Source organism: Neltuma alba, unplaced genomic scaffold (genome assembly GCF_004799145.2).
Source record: "Neltuma alba isolate B1F8T4 unplaced genomic scaffold, ASM479914v2 tig00011237_pilon, whole genome shotgun sequence".
Lineage (NCBI taxonomy): Eukaryota > Viridiplantae > Streptophyta > Magnoliopsida > Fabales > Fabaceae > Neltuma > Neltuma alba.
In genome coordinates this window covers 50,094-73,566 of record NW_021635956.1, presented here as the reverse complement: position 1 = coordinate 73,566, position 23,473 = coordinate 50,094, and the positions used below count along the sequence as shown (strand labels likewise).

General features: G+C 34.4%; 2 protein-coding genes and 1 pseudogene across 4 annotated transcripts; all 3 read right to left on the bottom strand.

Moving 5' to 3' along the window:
• Nucleotides 1-90: 90 nt before the first annotated feature.
• LOC114762604 (sec-independent protein translocase protein TatB-like) lies at nt 91-2,159 on the bottom strand (annotated as a pseudogene).
• Nucleotides 2,160-3,623: 1,464 nt separating this feature from the next.
• Nucleotides 3,624-6,701, bottom strand: LOC114762603 (V-type proton ATPase subunit F). The gene is made up of 5 exons (XM_028952113.1): nt 6,455-6,701; nt 5,682-5,753; nt 5,070-5,151; nt 4,538-4,620; nt 3,624-3,905 (listed from the first exon to the last, which is right to left on the bottom strand). The coding sequence occupies exons 2-5, from the start codon at nt 5,742-5,744 to the stop codon at nt 3,741-3,743; spliced, it is 393 nt and encodes a 130-aa protein (XP_028807946.1). The 5' UTR covers nt 5,745-5,753; nt 6,455-6,701; the 3' UTR covers nt 3,624-3,740.
• A 660-nt stretch (nt 6,702-7,361) lies between these two features.
• LOC114762600 (histone acetyltransferase GCN5-like) lies at nt 7,362-13,371 on the bottom strand. Of its 3 annotated transcripts, XM_028952110.1 has the most exons (13): nt 12,599-13,369; nt 12,185-12,249; nt 11,976-12,056; nt 11,763-11,834; nt 11,305-11,473; nt 10,790-10,833; nt 10,437-10,536; nt 9,448-9,516; nt 9,170-9,224; nt 8,569-8,687; nt 8,291-8,384; nt 7,864-8,005; nt 7,362-7,654 (listed from the first exon to the last, which is right to left on the bottom strand). In XM_028952110.1, the coding sequence occupies exons 1-13, from the start codon at nt 13,166-13,168 to the stop codon at nt 7,591-7,593; spliced, it is 1,644 nt and encodes a 547-aa protein (XP_028807943.1). In that variant the 5' UTR covers nt 13,169-13,369; the 3' UTR covers nt 7,362-7,590. The 3 variants fall into 3 exon arrangements, with proteins under 3 accessions (XP_028807943.1, XP_028807941.1, XP_028807942.1); XM_028952108.1 differs by having other exon boundaries at nt 7,362-8,005; nt 8,291-8,408; nt 12,599-13,371; XM_028952109.1 differs by having other exon boundaries at nt 7,362-8,005.
• Nucleotides 13,372-23,473: the final 10,102 nt, after the last annotated feature.

The following is a 23,473-nucleotide window of genomic DNA, read 5'->3' as shown; positions in this document are numbered from 1 at the left end:
AAACCAGAGGTAGCCGAATAAGAATGATGTCAAAAGCCAACCATGTAGATGACAAGCAACAAGAAAACATAAATGGTAAATGATCATCACCCCCACGATTCGGTGACAGTCCAGCATCTTCGGCAGATATGGAATGACAGCAGGGGCAGTTCGTTGTCAATCCTCACTTCAGTATTACTAGTTGACAGGTATTCTTTATCGCAGGAGACTCAGCCAATCTGGCATAGGTAGTTGCTTGACAATGCTATTGCATGTCTGAGGATGGTAGTGCAGAATCCTGGAAACAAAAATAGCACGTGATATGCTAAGATCCTAAACAAATATTTATTCGAAGCTCCAAAGTAAACCTTGATAACAGAGAGTACTAAGTCATTCTTTCCGCTAATGTTTTCTGGTTTCCCTTGGCAGACCAATAGTAGTTTTGACTATGCATATTGCATGGATCTGAAGGCAGTGAAGCAGAATCCTAGAACCAAAGTAGGCATGTGAGTATAATCAGATCCTAAAGCATTATATATAATTATTTGAAGCTGCAAGATAAACCTTGGAAACAGTGGATGCTGAGTTATTCTCCCAACTAGTGCTTTCTGGTTTACTATTGCCTAAATAAAATAAGAAGAGCATTGCAGAATTGTACAGAGTTTCAGCAACCATGTCTGTAAAAATCTAGTGCATACAACAATATGCCTAAAATTATTTGTTTCAGATAATACCATCTGAGGTAGATTTGAGGTCAATATTATCCACAACCTCCGGGTCAAAGGACCAGGATTTTATTGATATGCTTCGAATTTCATGCCGTATGGCATCTAGCTGGGCCATTGTATCCTGCAATTCCTTATGAACCTGAAAAAATAACAAATGAACGTAATATAATTTAAATTCTGCAAAGGAATGCCATGGCCAAAGTTAGTTTGGATAAAGGTGATCCTCGGATGAGATAGATATATGCTCCTAACAAAAAATTTTTTTATCAGAAATATTGATCGAAGATATCCAAAGTGCATCACATTCATTCAAGAAATTAGGCTTTTTAATTGTTCTCATCTCCTTTTTTTCCTTTTCTAAAGAAGAAAGAAAGATTATGTTGAACCCCCCACTTCCTCACTGATGGGAGGAGTAGAGAGAATGAAAGGAGAGGAAGGGATGAAGTTGGAGACTGCACTGACAAGATAAACTGACTTCAACTGGTCTAGAGAATTGGCATACAGCTATTGACAGGAATATTTATAGGAACCCACAACAAGAGAACAAAATGAATGAAAAGACAAAAGTAAACAAACCAGAAAATAGATAGCTAGAATTTCGAGCGCATAGAATAAGTCAGCCACAATTTCTATTCCTATTCTCCATCTATTTTTTATTTATTTTCTCGCCTGCACCTCAAGCAACAAAGGGACACATTTATCATCTAATATATGATCAGGTAGTGTTATATATATATATATATATATATTCAATCCACATCATACTCTACTGCCTTGGATAAAAAGGGAGCACCTGGCGAGCTTGAGTTTGCTCCATAACAGAGTCGAACTGGCCACGAGCCAACTGCACGTATCCAACAGCTCGGCCAGCTAGCCTCCCTGCCGTTCTAGCAATCCTTGGCAAATCCTTTGGGCCTATTATACAGTTTGGTGGATAAGTAATTTGAAATTGCGCTAAGAAATAAATTTGATAAATGCGGGTAAGTACCGATCAAAGCAGCAGTAGCTCCAATCAACAGAAACAGCTCTCCATACGAAATTCCCAGCATTGTTCACTGCTTGTGGCACCTCAGCCTCTGAGAAGAGAGGAGTTTGAAACATAATGAAGCATGTGATCAATCAAAATAGAATTGCCACGAAACATTTCGCACAAAAGCATAACAATTTCATTTTACGGCACTCACTGCAAAAACAATCCAAGAGGTAGCATTCGAAAATCAATTTCATAAATTCAATACACCAAAAGAAGGAGGTTCATAACGAAGCTCAGAAACCGACAAACAACCGATTTTAACAACTCAGGAGTTTCTTTCGAATTGTACTTCTTATCCTTTATCGTGGGCCAAGTTCCAGTATTAGGTCCATGACGGATGGGGCTAATCCTAATGCTCTGGTCCTCAATAGACGCTAGGGCAGCAGAGAAGATTCAGGGGAGGGGAAAGCAAGTATCCAACGAGATTCGAAAGAAATTTCCTTCGTCACGATATAACGTTTTTGTTCAAGAAAAATAGCAAATAAAAACCTAGTAATATTGAAATTATAATTTGGGATTCTCAATTTAAAAAATAATAAATGAAAACTCGGTCTCATATTATAAATATGAAATTTTAATGAAATGTCTGAAATACCCTTCAGTCAAATGATAGGTTAACTATGGGAAATGATATGTTTACTTTAGCGAATGACAATTTCAATAGAGCAAATCACAATTTAGTTGAGGGTATACCAAATGACAAGTTAACTATGAAAAATGACAAGTTCAGTAAACCAAATCATAATTTAGCTGAAGAACATTTCAAACGTTTCATCAAAATTTCATATTTACAATATAGGATCGGGTCTTTATTTGTCATTTTTCAAATTAAAGATCCCAAATCATAATTTCACGCGTTAGAGAGTTTTTATTTGCTTTTTTTTTTTTGTTTATGACCTTTTTTCCTTATGGATTTATGTTTTTTGTTAGCGAAGTTATGAAAATTAATTATTTTAAAATATCATAAATTTTCAAAATTATCCAAAATGAATGAATGAAAATATCCTCGATGCATAACTCAATACATAATTTGGTTGAAAATCGAAAGTTAATTGCAAATAGATTATAAATTGCGAAAATTATATAAATTTTAAAAGATTAATTATACATCGTTAAATTTTAGCGGTAAATAATAGAAGACTAGCTGTGGATAAGTTGTAAATTATGAATACAATTCAAACATTTCAAAGAATTCAGCGAATTGATCTTTTGACTTTTATAATTAACTCTTTCTATTATTATAATTAAGTATTTAAAGTTTATAAAACTTTCACAATTTATGAGGGACTTTATAAATAATTTTCCATCATTTATCATTAAGCTTCCAACATTTATTAGTGAACATTTAAGATTCATGAACCTTCTACGATTTATAATTCATGAGAGTCCACTCATTTCTTTTTAAAAACTTTATCCCTACTGCGTAATTTCCTGCAAAGAGCCTAAACCTGACGGCTACTTATGCTCGGGCTGAACTTACCTTTAAAAATCATATTTACCTAAAAAACATTGTGTCATTATTTTTTATATTTTAGAGCATTGTAATCACTTTTTCTGCCTTCATTTTTTAAGCTATCACTATTTTTCATTAAACTAAACGCGCATTCGCTTATCAAATTATCCTTATATTCGATGACAAAAATATATTTATATATATATATATATATAGATATATCCTTATCTTCATTGTGTACCAAACCTCAAGTGAAAAATTGACAATTTGAGGCGGAGAAAAAGCAACATCTATTTTGTTTAATATAATCTCTATGTAATATAAAAATTTTAACAAATCACTAGTTATGAACCATAAACCATGCATCTTATTTCTTCAGACTCCATGCAATACAAAGGCACCATGCTAATTTATTCAAAAGGAAAGAAAACAACCCCACGAAAGCTAAATTATCCAAGTTACAATTCAACAGGAGAGAATTTTTTAAGGTTTTTTCCGGGGGCGTTGGAAGGGGGAGGGGGAATGTGAAATGAAACAAGCTTCGAGTTCAACGTCTGCCAGATGCCACAGATTCAGCAGAAAAGAGATATTTCACTCGCGAAAGGACAGAATCATGCGCAGGATCATAAGGATGGTCTTTGGAAGGAATCTCCAGTATAGCAGGAACAGGCTTGTTGTAGCTATCAACTAAAAATCTTATCATATTTGCAACCTGGATAATGAAGGATATAGGATTAGGTCTTCAATTAAACATGCACAGTTTAGAGTTTATGAAGGAAAGCCAGAGGATCATAAATCAGTTCCAAGGTTTTTTTTTTTTTTTTTGGGGGGTGTTTCCACTGGCTAATTAATCATTATTCATCTTTGAAGGCAGTGGACAGCGGTTTGAGATAGGAATAGATCCTCTAGGAAAACAAGCCAAAACAACAGATGATCCCACAAATGATGTGCGTGTGTGTAAAAATACCAAACAAGTTCATAAAAGGAGCTGCTTATATAGGGAATTTGTATTAAAAAGAGCCATCCAGTAAAAACCCCAAAAGTTGATGAGCAAGAATGCATCTAGACCTGGCACAGGAGAAATATTAAAAGTCTAGGTGACCCAATTAAATAAGACTTCGCAGTATCTAATATCATGTAAGGTTTTGGTAGGGTTTCCATATAAGTAAATCCAATCATTGTGCAGGATAAGCTATTATACAGCGAGGATCTTCAGAAACATGCGGGTCATGTTCACTTCCACAAGTGGCTATTGCTGGTTTTGACTAGATTTGCATGTCTACGGACAACAGCCTTACCCACTTGCGAATTATGAATTAGTCTGAAGATGCAAATATAACTTACATATTGGCTTATCAGCACAATTGCAATGTCTTCCCTTGCTGTGAACTCTTTGAAAGCATCTTCAATTTGCTTGACAGTCGTTTCTGAAAACAAGCAGAGATAGATCATAAAATACTATAGTGCCAACACTACATTAATGGGACACTTCTTGAATAACAGTTGTTCCTCTTTCCACACCCACCCACCCATGCACCCACATCTGCCCGCCCTCCCCCGTGCACACACACTAAGTTGCCACGTGCTTTACATATCAAAATATTGATGTTATCAAATAGACTTTTGTTATTGAATTGGAAGCAAAGGGTAAAATGGCTTTGTACTGGGAACTTCTCCAGGGTTTAATCGTAGGAATTTCACAGCTGATGCCCTCAACATATCTTAAAAGCAGTTACAAAATACATGTAGTAGACATATAACTATCTAAACAACATTTAAGATGAGTAGATAACATGTAGCCACTATAAACTGTAAACGTTATTTAGAAATTACTAATCATGTTATAAGATATAATAATCGAAGTTTAATGGCATACTTGAGTCGACAATGAGGTAATTTGTCTTCCTACGCAAGTCAACATTGCCCACTCCAGCCAGCAGAAATCCAACTACTGTGTCCTGTGTGAAATTCAGTTAAATAATTACAAGCAGAACACTACAATGGCTCAGGAAAGTTATAACGCGGTGAGGAGCTTAAGACACTAAGGTGCCCGCATTATTAATTTATTGACTAGTCTTGGGTGGTGCAATTTGATTTGCATACCAACAACAAATAAAATCTCAAAAATCCTAAGGCATGTTTAGTATAAAAGAACAGAGTTAGGAAAGGGAAAAGGAAAGAGAAAATCCATCTTGGTGTGCTTGGCAGACCGTAACAATTCTACTGGAAAACTCACTTCCATCTCCCATCAGATATGGGAAGAAAACGCCGCTTCCTTGAAAACCATAGTTTTAAGGACGAAAATAACCATACTCTTTAAAGCTTAAGGCTGAAGCTTCATAAGTCGCAAATACGTGTAGAGGTAAACTTGCTGGAAAAGTGTCTACGCTGTCCCACTAACACGCGTTTATAATCTACAAGACAATCTCGCCCAAAAAAAAAAAAAAAGGCATGCACGAAAAGCATTATAAAAGCATGGCATTCTCACCTCATCTGCAATCATGGCGATGAGTGCTGAATTTCTTGAGGGGATTTGAACTCTGTTGGCCATTTGATGTGACTTCAAATAAAAAGGCGCAAAAAAGATGAGAGAAGCATTGGCATATAAAGAACGAAGTCGTGTGCAACTAGCAAACAAGGAACACAGGGGAGGCAGCCCAAGGACAAAACCGGATATTAGATCTTATTAGTGTTTATTTAAGGTCTCGGTAGCCCTACGGTGATATGGACAAAACCAAGAGACATCGTTTTAAACCATATCTCCTAGAATTAGCACCAATAATTTAGACAAGCTCGAGGTGATTTTCACTATTCCAAAGAATGATCACTTAACCAAAATGTGATGAAGGAAACAAGGAGGCTGTCTGGAAGCAGATGCCAACAGAATAGACAGCTACTTGAAAGAAGCTGTACAGCCTACAGCAATCCTAGCATGCATTCATATACCTAGGATCACCAGATAAATCCGGGAAAAATTGATAGGTGAAATCAATAATTAAAGGACATCTGATTCCAATTTAACGCCCAAACGACAGCCAAGTCTTACGAATTATGATGGGTGAAGTGCATAAACATCGTGAGAGAAACACTAGATAGGAAAGAAACAGACTCCGAGTCAATTGAAAACAATGCTGAAGCCTCAGCTGACTAAACGCTTAACCGATTACGCTACACCAAGCAAAGAACATAAAAATATCTACGACATTAATTCTTCATTACCGATAAGTTCTGATCATTAAATCACAGATAACTAAAACTCACCAAATATTTGGGTTCAGAGTTGCAGGAACGAGTGGAACGCAATCAGAATGATCCGATTGGATTTGTCAGTATGATTGCATTCGAGTTTTGAGATGAGTAATAATGTTGAGGGTTAATTTTCGACGGATCTAAGGGGTGCAGGTGAATGATGATTGGAGGGACAAGGAACGGGGAGCTCAACAACGTTCCGTGCGTTTTCGGTAGTCTTCGGGAAGAAGCGGTAACCGGTAACGACTCGCGAATGCACCTAGCAGCGAGAAGCCGAGAACTGAAGGAAAACTCCAAAAATTTCAAGCCCTGACCTCTAATTAAATTCCCGTCGAGGGCAAAAACGAACGACAGTTGCAGAAGATGCCGCTCTTTTTCTCCGTATTTCTATCATTTATTTAAGGCGATATTTTGGTGTTATATACATTGATAATATCATTACATTATTTTATTATTGATTCTTAAATAGCGTAATATTTGATAATATTTTGCCGCTGAAGTAAAGAACAAAAGTGATAGCAACAATATAGATTATTTTTCACCCAAAAGCTGTAAAACTCCTCTCTTTTTTAATTTTAAAAAAGGCCTTCATATGCTGTCTAAAGAGCATCTTAAGACGGAAGCGCAAACCTTCACTTGTGAGGGGTGATTAGAGTTTCATTTCAACACTAATTCATCACTTTTTTTCTCCCTTAATATGACATTGGATTAGATTTTTTTAAAATCTAGTTAAATTTAAGTGAATTGAGTTCAAGAACTCACCAACATACCTCCAAATTTAAAGAACATATTTAAAAATATTTATGTAGTAAAATTTGAGCATTATGAGTGAAATCCTTATTAATTGAATCAACATTTGTTTAAAAGTGTCCGCAGTTAATTGTATTTCTCTTTCAACACAACTAGATTTGCACATACATTTGTTAGAACTTTATATCAACTTAATTGTTTTTACTATTATATTAAAATAAAATCAATCTCAACTGTACAAAAAAGGTAACCCATTTGACAAAAAATTAAATTAAAGAACAATTTTTTTTTGGCCAACTAAAGAACAAGTTTTTACAACATACAAGGAAATATTGGAGGGGATTCAGCTTTCTTTAGCCGCTGAAGGCTAGAGGAACCCCTAATGAATTCAGAGGCTGCTACTGAGTTTTGGTGCCAGCCTGTAGACCTGATTGAACCTTGCTCTGAAAATGGGTTTCCAGCCTGAAATATATATACATGAAAAGTGAGAAACACCAAAGTTGACTTCAGTCAAACCCATTCCACAATAACCCACGATGCCTACAATATTTATGCCACCATTATTAATTATTTAACAATAATTATTTCTTCTTATTTATTCATTAATCTACATATCAAACTGGACAGGAAAGGGGAAGGAAAGGAAAAACAGTCGACTTGGAGCATCGTGCCTGGTAGCGCATTTGTAATAAATCGTGTCTGGGGAGTTATAGGTCCGTGCATTGGCGAACATTCTTCTGACATCTGCAACGAACATCTCAAATGTAACATAATATTGCTCAGACTCCACCCTCTTAGACATTGTCTTCAGATCTGCACCCACATTAAATGCATACAAAAGATGAGACCCTTTATGACGATTATTAACATTCTAGGTCATATCCAACACAAACAATCAGCAACAAAGATTAGGAAAGCCCCATATTACGAACCATATGAGAAACCATATAAAAAGTTTCAACTAAAAGCTTGAAATATCCCCAGAAAAAACCACAGGAGAGAATTCACAGATTGAAGTTGAAGCAGTTGCCATGCTTACAGAAAGTAGAAACGCAAGGTAAAAGTAAACAAAAATAATATGGATATGGTAGTTCTCACCCATTGGATCTTTGATGATGTCATAATAATCAGGAACATCCCGGGCATCAACGGGTTCCCTGAATGGCCAGGCATCAGCATGATCGTGCATTGACTGTATACAAGATAACAGCAATGACTGAAAAAGGAAAGAACCGAAAGGGAAAAGGAAAACTGATGTACTCAAGATGCGAATGAAGGTAAACAAGTTATCACCAAGAAAAAAAAGAAGAAGAAGAAGAAGAAGGTAAACAATAGAAAATTTAAATTCAAGGTAATAAAGCATTCAAGAAACTTGCCTTCAGAAGTGATCGCATAAATGCAGTCAAATGTTTCTGATTCGCAGCGCTGTCTGTAGAAACACTTAAACTTCTAAATCGGGAATGACCCCACTGATCAGGAGTCCATCCAGCCTCTCCTGCAATTGCATGAACCACGGACGTCTGATCAGTTTTTAAACAATATCTGAATTCCTAAACATAACGCTTTTTTGCTCGCATCCACGGGAAAAGCCAACGTTTATACGTATCTATAAATCGGTAAAATGACCAGGATTTGATAAAAGCAAAATAAGATGAAATCCCCTTGACGCCAAGTATGTTAGTAAGAAACTAAGCACCATGCATGGGGTCGCCCGAATAAGAAATTGAGATTGCAGATCAGTTCTTGACATAGTTTATAAACAGATCCCAGTTTCGTATGTCACGAATCACAGGAAACACAGAACTTCATGTGTAAAATCTATTAACAACTGAACAATGACCAGTACTTACAAAAAATAAAATTTTAATTAAGCCCATACGTTTCAAAGCAGGGACTGGGAAAGCATAATTTAACCCAGAAGCACCCCAACTAAAGAACATTGGCAAGATAAACTGGGATTGGGAATTTGGTACTTACTCAAACCAGGAATGTCCTCAACTTTGATTGATTTTTTAGGAATACCAGCTTCTTTCTGCATGATGTATTCCACAAGTCATATGTTTCTCAATTAATGATAGTATGTGAACAATAGAAAAAAGGGGGGGGCTTGCAACTTAGGCTGACATGCCAGGTAGTTTGCTCACATATGTCACAACCAAGGAAAGTGGCGGACTTTTAAGCAAGTCATGAATGAATGCAATTATTTAAAAAATAAATAAATAAAAAGGAAGAAAAGATTAGATAATGTTGGATACCTTCTGAAAATCAAATCCAGGATAAACAATGTGACAGTTTGACAGCTCTCTTATCTTTTCGTCTATAGCCTATATTGTAAAACCAATAATGATTATTCTCAAGGAAAAAAAATCTGAAAAATCTACAGAATAACAGTTAGTAAAGAAGATAATTAATAATGTCACCAGATGCTCCAATGCTCCAATTTATATAGAAACAAGAATAATGCACACAGCCCTCCTAAATTAGATTCAACAACATCAACAACAACAAGCCTTATCCCACTAAGTGGGTCAGCTACATGGTTCACACGAGTATTCTATCAACAATCAAGTCCTTAGGAGGTCTTGTTCAATGACGTCATTGAACGTTCTTCTCGATCTTTCTCTATCCCTTTTTATGGGACTCCATCTAACTGCATCTTAATTCTGCACTACACCGTACATCAGAATATACTCAAATATGCATGTGATCACACTTCATTACTTAATTCTTTGGTCACAGTTACACTCACATGCTAATTGACCAATTAAATGATGTCAAAGTGTGGACTCTTAAATGCCTCCAGGGAGCAAAATCATTTTGGCCCAGTTAAAGGCATAACAATCCAACAGCCCATCATCAAACTTTATTTTATGCTCATCACGGATGGATCAGGGATTTGCATCCAAATGCCTTCAGGGAGTGGATGCACATCTACCTTGATGAGGCCTCTTTTTGTCCAACTTTCTTAAGATTTAATATGCTTGGCAACTCCTTCCTCACCATTTTTCCATGTGTTTGCGTGCGTTTAAGAGGAGGCCATTGAAAATTAATAGAGGTATATTATATGGGAAAGAAAAGTTCAGACTAAGATGAAATGAGTTTAGAGTGTAAAAATTCCGTTTTATACTTACAGGTATATGTTAAAATTTTAATGAAAGAAACATGATGACCTCTCATGTAAACTAATTCATCTAAATCATTATGAAAGTAAATCTAACAAATTGCCAAATGGATACTATGTTACCTGCCTCTGACGACGAATCATAGTTGATAAATCAGTGTATGGGAGCTTTGGATCGATCTTGCATTCCATGAGAATTCCTCCGTCATAATCCTTGATATACCTGAAATGACGATTAATTTTGATGATCCCCCAGATGGTATATAACAAACAAATAGTGAAAGATGAAATCACTTTTTTTGGTTAAAAAATAAAAAAAATTAAGCACTTGCAATTCGGGTAACTCTACACCCCAACCAATTATGATACTGAAGTGACAAATAAAATTAAAAAGAAAACATTCTTTCACTTCACGTTAGATACAGCCATGGGAAGAACCGCTGCCATGTTTCAGACAAGAATGAAGATAAAATTACCCTTGCCATCTATCTTTCTCCAAGTGAATCTCTTTTGTGAAGCCCTGAAGGAAAATAAACCAAAATCAATGCCAAATCTAAAATTGTATCCATTAGTTGAACAGAAGGGATATTTAAAACAAGCCCACCCCATGCGCCCCCTCACTTTTCCTCTAAAAAATTCCTCTCGGAAATACTAAAAATTAGGTCAATTGGATAGGAATGGATTCCAATATCACAATGATTTTTTTCTCTGTATTTGGGTCTCCATTTGCAATGGCTTAGGGCCCTAATGGTACAAATTCTAATAAAGGATGGAAGGTTGGGGTTTAAACCAGGGGATTGTCCGTTATTAATAATTCTTATACCAACTAACGATGTCCAGATATTCCTCTTTCATCCTTAGTTGATCAAAAGAGAACAAATCAGTAAATATGCTATCCAAAAGCAACTAATATATCTCATGATTAGCTTATTTAAAAAAAAAAAAAAAAAGGATACCGCCAGACAAGGATGTCATATATTGATAACTAGACCTGCTTGATAAAATAGCCAACAGCATTATTATCAGCATATGTGAGAAAGTGTGTCAATCCATCCTCATCACGAGCATACTGTTTCAAGTGATTCATCAGTCTGGTGCCATAACCTTTTACTTGCTCATCAGCTGTTATTGCACAAAAGGCTATTTCACCGAACTTTTGGCTATGAATCATAAACCACAAGAGTATCAGTAAATACAATGATAGTTTTTTTGTTTCAAGTGAGGCTAAGTTATGGGTCCCCCTCCCAAAAAAAGACTACACTATAGTGGGAGGGGGGGTAGCAAATAAAGAGGGGGGAAAAAACAAATTAATGCTAACTCTATTGACATCTTAACAGTAATAAAGAAAAGTGTGACAACCTCTCATTTTCTCTTTACACGAACCGATAACAAAATGAGGTAATACAGCAGTAACATGAAGAATATGAAGATATGGACGTGAATCATTACCTTACATATGGGCGATATGTAATTCCTCCAACAACATGATTACGTCTTATAACCATCACAGACTTGTGGCTCCTGCAAATCCAACGAGCAAGTGCAAGCATTTACAATTACAAGCATCAAAACACAATCTCAAATCAATTTCAGAACTTGTCCATTTAAAAATGCCTATGGATATGTTTTAGTACTTAAAATTTAAAAGACTACTGGCATTACCTATCCATAACAAGTCGGACAATGTATTCCTTGGGCATGTTGGGAAGTTGTCTAGCAAAAATATTCTTTAATCCTATCAACCTAACCAATCAAAAGCAGTAGTAAGAATGAATATCATTAATATCAATGTTCACAGAGAATTAGAAAATAAGCTAAATCTCCTCCAGCCAGCTGGTACTTGAATGTTCTTAGAAAAGATGAATAAATACCAAACCATGTGCTCATCAACACCATCATTTGAAAGGCATACGAATTTCAGCTTCCCTGCTTCTTCCTGAAAGACTCCAAGGTACCAAATCGTCATAACTAGGAATCTTGATTTCCATGAAAAGGAGCGTTGAATAGTTTAGACAACGAGAAAAAGGCAAAACAGAAAGGAAAGATGCGAAGCAAACATACATGGCAGAATCAAAAGACCTCTCGTCAAACATGCAAGTATGCAACAAAATACTTGCTACAGATTAATTGAGCGACAAGAAATTAAAAATTTAATCCAGAAACAGGGACAAATGGCTAGTGCTGATATGAGAATGCACATGATATTGACTTATGATGCGAACTTAAAGCCCTCCTCAATCGCACTGGAAATTTTGCTCCCATTCACGGGCGAAGGAGTGCTCTACCTCTCTCCTGAGATTCTCTTCCCTGGCACAGTATGCCCCACTCGTCTGCAAATTATCAGTAAAAATCTTTGTTGCGTCCTCCTTAACCATAATGCCCGGAACTGAGGTCGAGGTGGGAATGGTTCCCACCGAAGCAGTCCCGGCTGCGGCAGCGTCTTTAGCGCTATCCGAATTCTCTATCTTGACCGTCGTATTATCCTTTTGGAGCTTGGTGTTCCGCGGAGCTGAGGGGGGGTTTTCAAGCCTAGCGGCAGTGAAGGTGCGCATGGAGGATTCATTGTCGTAATCCTCCTCGTCGTCGTCAACAACGGCATCCTCCGACTCATCGTCGGAGTCGGAATCAGCGCCGCGAGCAGAAATGCTCTCGAGGTCATCATTGGACGTTAAAGCACCGTCGCGGGTGTCGGCGGAAAAGGAAGAGGGGGGAAAGGGAGGAGCGTGATCATCCGACGCCATTTTGCGCTTGTGGATGGTAGAGGTGGCAGAGGCAGAAGCAGAGTGAGAGGGAGAGGGGGATTGGGAGCTACGGGAGCGAATGTTCCCGGCCGCGTGAGACGAGTGGGTGTCCATATCTAGGTTAACTTGGATCAGCTGAGCAGTTGATCAGTAGGCCGCATTGGGCAGTGGCTATTAGCTGGCGGATTTTCTTTTTCTTAAATGACTGACTGATTCAGTATGATTTACTCTGCAATTGATTGATTCTTGCTTCTATTAGATTGGGAGTGACACAAAATTCATGCTTTGATTCACCTCCCGGCGACTCCATTTTATTGTTTCGTGTTTACAAAACCCCAGAATTTCAGAATTGCTGAGACGCTTGCAAGGGCTCCCCGACGTCACCCGAAGATTTCCATTTTCCTCACCAAAAAGTTTTTTTTTTAATTTTCTTAACATAAAAATTAAAAAAATTAGTTATATTAATTAATTATGAGAAAATTGTAAATAAAGACCCCTCAATATATAAAATAGCAATCAGGGACCCTGAATTTGAGAAATTGCTCACAAGAATCCAGTCTCAATTTGCAATTATGAAATCATGGTCAAATTACCAAAATACCCCTCTTTAATTTTTTTTCCAAAAAAGAATACCACTGCCTGGCCGGAATCCAGCCGCCGGCCACCGGAGCTCCGATGCCGGCGGCCTTCCTTTTTTTTTTTTGAAACTGTTTTTTTTTTTTAAATTGGGGGGAAGTGAGGTTGGGGAGATTTGATCCCCCAACCTCATGCTTCCCAAAATTAGGAATGACCATTGAGCCAACAAATTTTTGCTAACATTATAATACAAAAAAAAATATAAGTTAACTCATTTACTCTTGTTCCAGGTGATAACAAGAATACATTTGAAAATAACAAGTTCTGATTATAAAACAACAAGTCTGGGATTAAAATTTAACAACACGTTTTTTTTTATAACAACACACTCTGTTACGGGTGATAACAACAATACATTAGAAAATAACAAGTTCTGATTATAAAATAACAAATCTGGGATTAAAATTTAACAACACATTTTTTTTATAACAACACACTCTGTTTCAGGTGATAACAACAATACATTTGGAAATAACAAGTTCTGATTATAAACTAACAAGTCTGGGATTAAAATTTAACAACACGTTTTTTTTTATAACAACACACTCTGTTGCAGGTGATAACAACAATACATTTGAAAATAACAAGTTCTGATTATAAAATAACAAGTCTGGGATTAAAATTTAACAACACGTTTTTTTTTATAACAACACACTCTTTTTCAGGTGATAACAACAATACATTTGGAAATAACAGGTTCTGATTATAAAATAACAAGTCTGGAATTAAAATTTAAGAGCACCTTTTTTGTTATATAACAACACATTTTATTCCAAGTGATAACAACAATACATTTGAAAATAACAAGTTCTGATTATAAAATAAGAAATCTAAAATTAAAATTTAACAACACATTTTTTTATAACAATTAATTATTTTATACTTTTGAAAAATAAATTATTTATGACTTATAAAAAGTATTTTAAATCTATTTAATTTGCTAAAAAAATAATTTTTATCTCCAATTTATAATCAAAACTTGAAGTGTAATTTATTATAGATTAAAAATACTTTTTTATTGTTCAAATTTATAAATAAAATTTAGGGAAAATGACAACACACTTTTTTATTTTTTTTAAAAAAATTTTTAATCTATATATCTATACAACTCATTATAAATCAAACTACTTCTTATAAATTATAAATAGTACAATTTATTGTAGATTAAAAATACTTTTTGATTGCTTAAATTTATAAATGAAATTTATCTCTAATTTATAATTAAAAATACTATTTTTTTCTTTAAATATAAAAACTATTTTTAATATTTAAAGAATGAAATAATAAATTATACTATAATATTTAAATACTTAATAATAAATTTTAATATTTAAAGAATGAAATAATATAAAAATATTATAATGAGTTGTATAGATATATAGATTAAAAATTTTTTTAAAAAAATTAAAAAAGTGTGTTGTCATTTTTCCTAAATTTTATTTATAAATTTGAACAATAAAAAAGTATTTTTAATCTATAATAAATTACACTTCAAGTTTTGATTATAAATTGGAGATAAAAATTATTTTTTTAGCAAATTAAATAGATTTAAAATACTTTTTATAAGTTATAAATAATTTATTTTTCAAAAGTATAAAATAATTAATTGTTATAAAAAATGTGTTGTTAAATTTTAATTTTAGATTTCTTATTTTATAATCAGAACTTGTTATTTTCAAATGTATTGTTGTTATCACTTGGAATAAAATGTGTTGTTATATAAAAAAAATGGTGCTCTTAAATTTTAATTCCAGACTTGTTATTTTATAATCAGAACCTGTTATTTCCAAATGTATTGTTGTTATCACCTGAAAAAGAGTGTGTTGTTATAAAAAAAACGTGTTGTTAAATTTTAATCCCAGACTTGTTATTTTATAATCAGAACTTGTTATTTTCAAATGTATTGTTGTTATCACCTGCAACAGAGTGTGTTGTTATAAAAAAAAACGTGTTGTTAAATTTTAATCCCATACTTATTATTTTATAATCAGAACTTGTTATTTCCAAATGTATTGTTGTTATCACCTGAAACAGAGTGTGTTGTTATAAAAAAAAACGTGTTGTTAAATTTTAATCCCAGACTTGTTATTTTATAATCAGAACTTGTTATTTTCAAATGTATTCTTGTTATCACCTGGAACAAGAGTAAATGAGTTAACTTATATTTTTTTTGTATTATAATGTTAGCAAAAATTTGTTTGCTCAATGGTCATTCCTAATTTTGGGAAGTATGAGGTTGGGGGATCAAATCCCCCAACCTCACTTCCCCCCAATTTAAAAAAAAAAAAAACAGTTTCAAAAAACAAAAAAAAGGAAGGCCGCCAGAATCCGGCCGCCGGCATCGGAGCTCTGGCGGCTGGATTCCGGCGAGGCAGTGGTGTTCCTTTTTGAAAAAAAATTAAAGAGGGGTATTTTGGTAATTTGGCCATGATTTCATAATTGCAAATTGGGACCGGGTCTTTGTGAGCAATTTTTCAAATTCAGGGTCCCTGATTGCTATTTTATATATTGAGGGGTCTTTATTTGTAATTTTTCCAATTTATTATGTGAACGTATATTTTTATTTCTAATTTATTATTCTGTTGTTATAATTTTTTTAAAAAATAAAATTAAAAAGTTATTAAATTTTAAGAGATAATATAAAATTGAAAACTTCGCTTAACCATGATAAAAATTAGGTTAGAAGTACCTTATCATCGTTATAACTATAGCCAGGGTAAGTGGCAACAATCCATGCTGTCTTCTCAAATGGCAATGACGTAGCGTGGCGTAGATCATACTCACTGACGACGCGCTGAAACCTCAGGCGCGTACGCATGCACGTCCATCCATCTTAGATGATCTGATGTGGTGCCATTTCATGTACAGGAGTAACAGAAATGACACCATCTGGCCGGATATCTTTAGTTTTAATTCCGTCATCGATCCCCAAACCCTTAGAAGTATAACCAGATGACAGTATAATTCTTTTGAAACAAGTTAAACTAGAACAGGGATATAAAAGCCAATAAAGGATATACATTAATCAAGACTGCCGACACGACCAAACGGAATAAACTCCGACACGCAAAACGATGATTTTGAATTTTTGATCAGTTGAGGGAGTCAAACAAAACATAAACAGCTTCTTTGAGACTGCATATATATCAATTTCACAATCCAAGTAAATTTTCTGCTGGTTCCTAAATCTCCCCAGCCTGGACCTGATCATAACCAGTGAAAATAACCACCATTATTAGGCAAATCATGCACATATAAACACACATAAGCACACGTTCACAATGCAATACGAACCCAGAAGCACTTTCATGGTCCAATCAGCTAATAGTAATAATAGGCATCTTTCTTGGTCTCCCTGAAGGCCAGTGGGATATAACCCTCCTCCTTCCCGCTCCTCTTCCTCGAACCACCCACATGCTTCATCCTCGTTGACGCCGAACTGAAAGTGTGTGTGTGTGTATACACATTCAACAAATTACATGTGAAAATGTTTCGTAAGCTCTCCCGCATGATCCTCTTCTATATTCTTTAATATAATTAATGCAGCAGACCTTGATTCTAACAAGTAATCCATGTCAGAACACGTATAGTACTCTTCCGATCCTTAATATAAGACCTATTTAACTAATTTGATTAGATTAAGAAAGTTAGGTAAATTAGTTCATTATAAGAAAAGTGACATTTTTCTTAAAACACTATAATCATTTTTTTAATACCCCTCTCTTTCTTCTACTTGATTATGATTGAGGGAGTATCCATAGGGATAATTTAGAGAAAATTGATAAATATGAGAAATGGGTCTTATATTTAGAACCAAAACCAATTCAAGAATTGAGTTCTATATCAACGACCGGGAGAGTACTAAACTGCTAATTAATGAGACAGAAATGCATATAATTCCTTGTGAAGTTGTTGTCTCAGGGAGATTGTACAGTATTATCTACTTCTGTTACTAAGTTTAATTTGCTGCTCTGCTAATAATAGTGAGAGGACTTAGATCAAGCCGTACTTTATATACACACCCACATACCCTGAGGCCTGAGCCTGAGCCTGAGCAGCGAGGATGTCGCTTTGCTTTGCCCTGAGTCTTTGGACGGACTCCTCATCCATGTCTTCAGACTCTTCCTCCCCGTACTCAACCTTCATGCATCGAATTATGAACAGCCAACGACTTAATTAGCTGTGAGAGTGCAGGAAAATGAACAGCTTATTATTGTTGCGATAAAGCATTTCGCATGTGACAACTTTCTTACTCTGAACCATTTTCTCTGATAGTTGTACCCGACAACTTTTCCCATATACTTAGTTCCGTTGCATTCCTTGCAAATAATCAACCCTATATAACGCCGAGGGTCGGAAGGGATCACATTTTGTTCATTCTGTAAAATGAACAGACATACATACGCAAAAAAATATAAACAATGAAATCAAATCTTAGTGATGTAAATTATTTGCCAATCAATATCTAGTACTGTTCAAATTATATGTATATAGATATACATATATTCATGAAACACATGGAAATGCATACCACTGCAGCAGCTGGCTGATTTGGGCCCTGGTGGGGGTTTTCATTCTGAGCACCATTTCCTACTGGTTGGTTTACTTCTTGATCACCTTCAGCCGCATTATAAGCTCCCAAATTTGGGACGATGAGGTCTTCATCACTGGATGATGAAACAACTTCTTGCACAGCGAAGGTAATCATCACGATCAACAAAAAAGTAGCAAAAATATTAACATCAATAATAATAGTTGTACTGTAAAACCTCGTGAAGCAGCCCTCATCCAAGCTTAATTTCCAGCAACACATCAATATGACTTCTGAAATAATTTGCGCAAGACATATGCTTGTCTTAAATTAAGTGTGTTTGTGTGTGTTAAACTTAGGAAAGGCAAAGGCCAGGTTTTCCTCATGTTCTAGACGTCAATAAACAAGGAAAATTATGCGTTTTTCCGAAGTATCAAAAAAAAAAAAACAAACAAAATATGTTTTCGAATCATTAAATAGATAGATTCAACCTTCCATTCAAGAGTGGGCATATATGCCTCCTTAGGAAACTGGAATTAATTAACCTGGCCTCCTCCAAGTAAGTATATCCGTACAATTGTCTTTCATTTAAATAGAAATCTATTTGAATACATCATCAAATTAGGCGAAGCGAAGAATCTGATTTAAGGGGGCTAATATATTTACTGGCAGTAAATTTCAATTAAAGCATACGTATTTCATAACTCTATCAACAATAGTAAAATCACACTAAAATTTTACCCAAAAAAAACCATAATCAAAGTCATTGTGTATTCTTTTTTAAATACCTTGATGCCAAAAAGGAAAGTGCGAATTAGTACATATTATTCTACTAATAACAAAGGTAGTGTGAGGATAGATCCTTTCATTCAAAATTTTGGTCCAAACTTCCCAGCGAAACACACAGATAACTCATCAAGCAAAATCAAGAGAGAGATAAATATCACCAAAGCAAAACCTTATAATTTAATCTTTTTTTAATTTTGAACTCTTTTCCTCGATCTCTTGTGATGTAATCAGCATATATCAGTGCAATAATACAGGCCTATATGTACACCCTAATACCAACCAAAAGCTCTTAAAACGTTAATTCATTAAGGAGTAGTTAACACAACATATAGCTTTACTTTTCACAAGCATTTGCATATACGTAACATGGGTTCTGCACTTCCAACTAGCCAGCATTTCACAGAACATAATGTAAAATCAACTTAATACATGTCTCAGACAGGACAGAATAGAGACGCTACAAGACAAGAAGAATATAGAGGCTTTTTCTAGTGACATTTATAACAAACACCGAGAACCGTGGCATTTGTCACGAAAGAACTGCCGGTGGTGGTGTTTCTCGAGCTAGGCATTGTGCATACGACATTGTTCAATTTCTTTTCTTTTATGTGTTAGCTTCTTCGAGTGCTCATGGAACAAACTGGGTTATAAGATTCAGAACTATCATAATAATTTGGTTTTAACATATAGTAATAATAAGATATAGATTTCAAATAGTTTGGATGAAAGTTTTTATCGAAGTGTGTGCGCGTTTTACCCAAATCGAATGAGCAATGTAGCTAATGTTTCAATAAGGACTCCTTGAATATATATATATATATATATATATATATTTATATATGTCTTGAGAAACTGGAGGAACCCATTATGCTATATCAAGATAATTTGAAGATGCAAATCATAGCACAGTACTTTTAAGTCGGCGATATAACTTCTGGGAGTTATCCTATTCAAGTACCTTAAGTACTTCAATCAACTTGCTTTTTCGATTTTAAATTCTCCTCTGATCATTAATATACAACCTAATTAACTAATTTAAATAAATTAAGAATGTTAAGATATGTTAAATCATAGCACAGTATTTTTAAGACGGCAATATAACTTCAAGGAATTATCATATTCAAGTGCCTTCAATACTTCAGTCAACTTACTTATTTGTTTTTAAAATTCTCTTCTAGTCCTTAATATAGAACCTAGTTAACTAATTTAAATGAATTAAAGATGATAGTTAAATTAGTTAATATGATATGTTCTTTCTAAAATACTCCTCCGATTCTAATTATAAGACCCAATTGACTTATTTGAGGAGATTAAGGAAGTAAGTTAAGTTGGTTATTTATAATAAATAAGTGTTGTCATTCCTAAAATATCCTTGTTAATTAAGTATATTGGCTAAAACTATCATTATTAGAAGGATTATCTTGGAAAAAAATGCATAAATATAAGAGACAAAATGGATTGGGTCTTATAATTAGGACCAAATAAAAAGTCAAATTGGGTCTTATAATAAGGACCGGAGGAGTATCTTAAATATCTTCTTTAATTTCCTCCCTCCCTCTTTTATTTGATTATTTCTAGGAAAATACCAATAGGGTTAATTTAAGGGGAAAAAATTGATAAACATGTTAAACATATAAGAACAACATAAACTCCTTAATTATGTCCTTACATTAAGTGGCGGAGGAGTAATTAAGTTTTGCGGATATGAGGGCCAAAAAAGTTTAATTTGGGGCTTAGGAAAATTTAGTTGTGATTTTAGCTGTGGATTAATATCCATGGCTATGAAAGTTTTCTCTCATTTTTTTCTCTTTTAAATTATATTGGCAGTTGTTATTTCTGACTCAAAGATCTAATCTTTAATAATCTTAATCTGGGATCGGATATACAGGAACTCAAATCAATTATCGTATATCGCTGTGCGCATCTTGTATAGGTTTTGTCTCCGATATCTGTCTCAAAACACAAAATAGAAGAAAAACATTACTGAGTCGAGCTCAGTGAGCACAGAATTCTCAGATCAGAACTTTCATCATGAACGAAGATCAAATCGAAGGTAGACGTCAGAAAAGAAGATCCGGACACATGTATTCAAACAAATCAAATAAATGTCATTAAGGGAGTGTTTGGATAGAAACCAAACCATGGTTTCAGAAGTGCTTTTACGGATTACGAAGTAAATATGTGGAGGAGGTTACCTCGTTTTGCAGAAAAGTGCTTCTGAAACCACGGTTTTGGAGCATCCAAACAGGCCCTAAATCGAACAACGAAATTATTGAACAAGGGCTAAAGAGTTTCACCATATGTATTGGGGCTCAACAGCGTGCTGCTTGCTGCGTCTGAGTTGCTCATCCTGATATTCCTGAACATACACACACTGGCAAAATCGACACAGAGGAACAGATCTCGATTAGCTCATTAACTGAAAAGAATGGATCAAGGGAAAACACACTCAGAAAGCCCTGGCTAGCCACAAGCCTCCGTCTCTCTCCCTTCTCTCTCTCTCACTCACGCACACGCACAAACCCACCTGATCAGAGAAAGCAAATGTGAGGGAGGGAAGAAGGGGGCACAACGTTAAATGGAAGAAGAGAAATGAGAAGAGCCGGCGTCGCTCACAGTGACAGACAGCCGTTTTTGTTTGCGAGGATGATTCCTGAAACGACACCTGCACTTGGATTCGTCACAGGCGAAGTTCATGCAGCACTTGGGATTTGCATGCAGTCTTCTTTCTTTCTCTGAGCCAATCATATCTTTCCACGTGTCGCGCTGTTAAAACGGGTTTTAAGCAAATCTGCCCGGCGACGTGAGTCTAAGCGTGTCTGCTCTTCCATACTGAGTGACTTCTACGCGCTTCTTTCGCGAGTGAAACCTCCCTCTTTAACCGTCTTATCAACTTGCTAGGCCCAGCGAGGATTGACTTGTAACTCTTCTTAATTTCCACTCCCGATGAAACCGGAGACCTGAGTTGTGATGTATTTTCAATTCAATATTTAGTTGTCCGAAATCCGAATTTATTGATTTCTTCTATATAATTACAATTCAATATATTATAATTACAATATGTTCTTTTATGTATTTTCCTTTTTATTTTATATTTACCTTTTTTCAACTTCACTTTGTTAGATTTCATATGGTGTTCAATCAAGTTTCCAATTTAAAAAAAAATCTAAGGAATTATAAGGTAGATTATTTTAATTAAACGCTCAAAAATTCGCTGACAATTTTTCTTTTGATAACGATACTTTTTTGTGGCAATTAACAGTCACATAAACCATCAAAAAGTGCGAGCTCTCTTTTTTTAAAAATAAATAAATATGATAGTGAAAATAAATAATTGTCAATATATAAGACAGTTTATAATTGTACGATGTTTTTTTTGTTGGGCCAAACACAAAATATGTTTTTTTATCCCCTACCGAAGAACTCACGCCCGCACATCTCACTGTTGGGCTACAAAACTACCGACTTCTGCTTACACACTTTACGAGCCGTTTGCATTCCGTGCTCATCAACATGATGAGCACGGAGCACTCAAAAAAATTTATATCATCTCAAATTATTAATATAAAAATTATCTTGATATTTAATTTAGTTTTAAATATAATATTCTAATCTACTTTATATCTTATATATATATATATATTTTTTCAATATAGTCCTTATAATAATTGTACGTGTTAAAGATTTAATCAATTGTTGATTTTAGTTAATACACATAATTAGTGAGAGGCATTTTAGAGAAAACAACACTTATTTATTACAACTGACTAATTTAGCTAATTTTTGTAATATACTTGAATTAGTTAAACTAACTCTTATATTAAGAATCAGAATAAGTATGTATTAAAATTATTTTTGGTTAACATTTATCTAGTACTCAAAAATATTTTTTTAGATGTTTTCAATATCTTAAAGTATTTTATAATTTATTTATTACCTTAAAATATTTTTTCACGGGCATTTAATGTTTTAAAAAATTTTCTATTTCTTGATATTGTATCATAAAATATTTTAGAATATTAAAAAATATTTCAGGATACTAAATAAATCATAAAAGACTTTAGAATACTAGATCCTAAATATATTTTTAGGTAAGCCTAGTCACAAAGTATTTTAAAATAATGAACATATATGAAAAAATATTTTAGGTACCAAATAGATCACAAAATACTTTAAAATACTAGATTCTTAAATATTTTTTCAAATGCATTGTCAGAAAATATTTTAGAACACTAAATACATATGAGAAAATATTTCAGGATATGATAAAATATTTTAAAATATTGAATATGTGTAAAAAATATTTAAGAGTATTAGATAAACTTTAACTAAAAATAATTCTAATACATATATTTTTTGTAATTAAAAAAAAAAGGTCCCTCCTGCTCAGCACTCGAAACGTCCATGTTTTGTGTGTTGAGCACTCCGTGCTCATCAAGATGATGAGCAGGGAATGCGATCCC

Bases quoted from the DNA above. Each gene is read 5' to 3' on its own strand.
- LOC114762603 (XM_028952113.1), bottom strand. From the start codon at position 5,744: ATGGCCAACAGAGTTCAAATCCCCTCAAGAAATTCAGCACTCATCGCC. The intron at 5,152-5,681 runs GTGAGAATGCCA...AATTTCACACAG, and splicing joins TCGCCATGATTGCAGATGAG to GACACAGTAGTTGGATTTCT. The intron at 4,621-5,069 runs GTATGCCATTAA...GCTTGTTTTCAG, and splicing joins TTACCTCATTGTCGACTCAA to AAACGACTGTCAAGCAAATT.
- LOC114762600 (XM_028952108.1), bottom strand. From the start codon at position 13,168: ATGGACACCCACTCGTCTCACGCGGCCGGGAACATTCGCTCCCGTAGC. The intron at 12,250-12,598 runs GTAGAGCACTCC...GGAGTCTTTCAG, and splicing joins AAGAGAATCTCAGGAGAGAG to GAAGAAGCAGGGAAGCTGAA. The intron at 9,225-9,447 runs GTATCCAACATT...TACATCATGCAG, and splicing joins CTGGATTTGATTTTCAGAAG to AAAGAAGCTGGTATTCCTAA.